A 3,837-nucleotide genomic window follows, 5' to 3' on the forward strand; every position below is an offset into this window, starting at 1 on the left:
CCCCTCGCTGCTCGCGGTTGTGGCATGATTTGAGCTGCCTCCAATCGGCCAAACTAGCCCACAGCCCTCCCAGCTCGGCTGTAGGGCTGAGAGAAGCTGGAAACTGAGCCAAACAGATTTTCTATAGCTGCTTGAAGTTAGAAGCTGTTGTAAGAAGCTCAATTTGTCAAGTTTTCGGAAGCTAGATGAGATCAGAATAGACTTTAGTCTCAATCTAGACCAAAAAAATATCTTATATTTTAGGACGGAGGGAGTAACTTTTATGCCTCCTCGTTCAAGGCATAGGAAACCACTACCCTGAATTATTATTATTATTATTTTGACCCTGAACTGCAGGAATTTCTCCCACATAATTGTTATAAATTTTAGATTGTACAGGAAAGGAAAAACTATCTATCTAACTGTACGACCCTGAAAAATTAAGATATGTACGGGTCGGCTCACAACAGGAACATATTCGGATATTCAAAGGTGATTATATGAATTTTATGTATAGGTAATAAAGGTCTCAAACATATATAAGATAAACGTTCAGTTCATATAATAGGTCTTGTTTTCAATCCCCCAGCGTAGCATCTGTTTTTAAGCTTTAACACATAAAATCGAAGCTAACTGGGCCGGTCGATGCGCTCCCTCGCCGCTCGTGGTTGTGGCCCGATTTGAGCTGCCTCCAATCGGCCCAACTAGCCCACAACCCTCCTAGCTCGGCTTTAGGGCTGAGAGAAGCTGGAAACTGAGCCAAACGGATTTTCCATCGCTGCTTGAAGTTAGAAGCTGTTGTAAGAAGCTCAATCTATCAAGTTTTAGGAAGCTAGATGAGATCAGAATAGGCCTTAGTCTCAATCTAGACCAAGAAAATATTTTATATTTTAGTACGGAGTTAGTAACTTTTATGCCTCCTCGTTCAAGGCATAGGAAACCACTACTCTAAAAAATTATTATTATTTTGACCCTGAACTGCAGGAATTTCTCCCACGGGATTTTTATAAATTTTAGATTAAAAAGTTGTACAGGAAAGGAAAAACTATCTATCTAACTGTACGACCCTGAAAAATTAAGATATGTACGGGTCAGCTCACAACAGGAACATATTCGGATATTCAAAGGTGATTATATGAATTTTATGTATAGATAATAAAAGTCTCAAACATATATAAGATAAACGTTCAGTTCATATAATAAGATGCATAAACAATCGAAAGGTAAACTTGCTAGGTAGAGAGAATTAAGCAACATGTAACTACAACGAGGCTTGCGAGGTATGCTAATGCATGTCACTTAATATTCCTCGCCTACTCTGCGGCACCACCATCATTGCCCTCGGAGCTAGCATCATCTTCATCATCACCAACATCTCTGTCTTCATCATCATAAGCTCCATCTCCATCCTCGTCAACAGCTCTGTCACCTTCGTCCTCATCTCCATCTCCATCATCCTCAGCAACAACAGCGTCCAGGGCTCCATCTTCACCAGTGGCATCATCATCTCCATCAGCAGCAACATTGCCATCACCGTTATCTCCATTTCCCTCTTCCAGATATTCCTCATTATCTGCATGCACCAGTGATGTCACTATTCAATAAATACTTATCTCTTCCGTTTCTTTTAGCCTACTTTGGTTTTGTACTTGATTTTTTGAGATGCTACATGCCTACACCACTTTGTTGGTGCAACAAACAACTGAAAATTATATATTACCACATCTAGTTCGAGAAAACGAATCAATTAATTGGGGTTCTTGTTTGGAAATATATATTATGCACGCACCATCCTGTTTTTCTCCAGGAAAAATGTAGATCTTCTTGACTGAAACAGTGAAATCCCTGTAACATTTTTTTGTTACTAGCTCATCATTATATAAAAATCTATAGAAATTTACATAAGAGCCAAAAAAGAGTTGTTGGCATAGATTAAGACCAAGAACTCACTCCCATGGGACTTCACCAAGAAAGAAACGATAACCGTCCATGTTATCGTACAGAAACATGAAGTCGTCATGTAATGCACCTTCTTCTTCACTCATCTCCAAGCCACTAAGTTGGTACTGTGAAACTAAGTAATATAAAGGAAACATTATCAGTAAATAGATAACAAACTTTAGAACTGCCCATATTTGACCAGAAAAAGGAAACATCTCACTTGTTCATTAAGTGGCTCGTACTCAATTATTTTATTTTATTGCAAAAAATTATAATGGTATAACGATCAATAGCCACCCAGGTTAGGAAATAAAAAATTCAAAACGCAGTTGAAACATTCCCTTGCATAAAAACTAGTAATTCCAAAGAGTACTAAAAAGCAGCCGATCTAGCCTTGCAATTTGCGTGGGGCAACTCTACAACCCTTAAGTCAATGAAGATCTTGAGCCTCCACCCCAAGAAAATATGTGTGGGTCACCCGACAAGACATACAAGTACTACCTCCGTCATAGTTTAGAAGGCACACACATGTACCTAGGTCCTCAATTTGACTTATATAAAATTTATTGTTTGATATAAAAATTATATCATTAGAAAATAGAACATCTAAAGTTTTTAATGATATATTTTTTGTAACATATATTTATCATTAAGTTGGTTAAATTGATGACCTAGATACACGTGTCGGACTTATAAACTGAGATGGAGGGAGTAGTAACGTTTTTGTAATAATTAAGAACCTAGCCTACATGAACAAAACAAAAATGGAAATGAGTAAATGCTCTATCCTGTAGTGGTTTATTTCGTATATTTTCCTTTGGCTCTATATTAAGATCTTTTCACTCCAGCCTTGGTTATGCAATGCTAGATTCAGATGTTGCATTCGAATATATAAAAGAGGCTACCTATCCATGTCAGACTATTCATATATAATAAATTCGTGGATGAAAGCTTATATTACAATTATAACATATAGTTGCCTCAAAAAATTGATCACTGTGTTGAGAGGAGTCATTGTGACGAGGCCTTTTTTCTCCTCTCTTTTTTTCTTTTCAGGCTGTGTGTATCCTAGATGTCTTTGAGACATCTTGTCAGTGCATATGCTAGGTGTAATTGGTATCTTCACAAATATATTTCCTTTTAAAGAACTTCCTTAAAAATACTTACGTGAATAGTTGCTTCCCAGTCTTTTCAGGGTGAAGGACAGCGAGTCATAACTGTTGTGAGCAGTTAAATTTATCTTCCTTCCAAAGTGCTCCCCATGCAAGAAAACCTTCACAAACCTTGTTGGTGACAGGTTTGGATTTCCGTCGGGTACAAGAGAACCATCCATTGGAGATACGCCCTACAATCTCTAGTAGTAAACAAGATGAATCTCTCAAATCAACAAACTAGTAATAGATAAACTTTAGAAACATTATGCTATCACTAAGAAGTGAATAATAGAAATATGAGTGCATCATATTGTTACGTACGTTGATAGATGTTGTAGAAAATATTAGAACCTTGGCCACAGTAGGTATGTACGTGGTGGGATGCACAATGGGGGGGTTTTATACTAGAACGCATGGTCGTAGAATTAAAGAAAGAATACACAACATGCCTTGTTTTTCGGCTTCATCCTTGTAAATATGTTATTTCTAGAAATGGCACTTGAAGTTTCTTAAGAAGTTGAATAAGAAATAAAGTGAAAACATTTAAGGACAAGATGGAAATGTGTTTATATCCTATGCGAATTACTGCAATTTATAAAAATATAGGGGTGTGACTGGATTTACGTCAGTCATATACATCTTCTATGCAAATCTTTATCCAACAATAAATGTCCTTTGAAGTAATATATGCAGCATATCTTGGTGTATTGTTTTCGTATATGTTGCATTGATGGCTAAAGATACCATTTGACATGCATACTTG

General features: G+C 37.0%; 1 protein-coding gene across 2 annotated transcripts; it reads right to left on the bottom strand.

The window, feature by feature from the left end:
- Positions 1 to 1,089: 1,089 nt before the first annotated feature.
- LOC123451188 (putative auxin-responsive protein IAA29) lies at positions 1,090 to 3,479 on the bottom strand. 2 transcript variants are annotated; one of them, XM_045128198.1, is made up of 5 exons: positions 3,396 to 3,479; positions 3,088 to 3,265; positions 1,930 to 2,053; positions 1,769 to 1,824; positions 1,090 to 1,552 (listed from the first exon to the last, which is right to left on the bottom strand). In XM_045128198.1, exons 2-5 carry the CDS (start codon positions 3,251 to 3,253, stop codon positions 1,293 to 1,295), a joined length of 606 nt encoding a protein of 201 aa, XP_044984133.1. In that variant the 5' UTR covers positions 3,254 to 3,265; positions 3,396 to 3,479; the 3' UTR covers positions 1,090 to 1,292. The 2 variants fall into 2 exon arrangements, with proteins under 2 accessions (XP_044984133.1, XP_044984132.1); XM_045128197.1 differs by having other exon boundaries at positions 3,088 to 3,274; positions 3,396 to 3,472.
- Positions 3,480 to 3,837: the final 358 nt, after the last annotated feature.

The sequence above is a fragment of the Hordeum vulgare genome, chromosome 4H (assembly GCF_904849725.1).
Source record: "Hordeum vulgare subsp. vulgare chromosome 4H, MorexV3_pseudomolecules_assembly, whole genome shotgun sequence".
NCBI classification, from domain to species: domain Eukaryota; kingdom Viridiplantae; phylum Streptophyta; class Magnoliopsida; order Poales; family Poaceae; genus Hordeum; species Hordeum vulgare.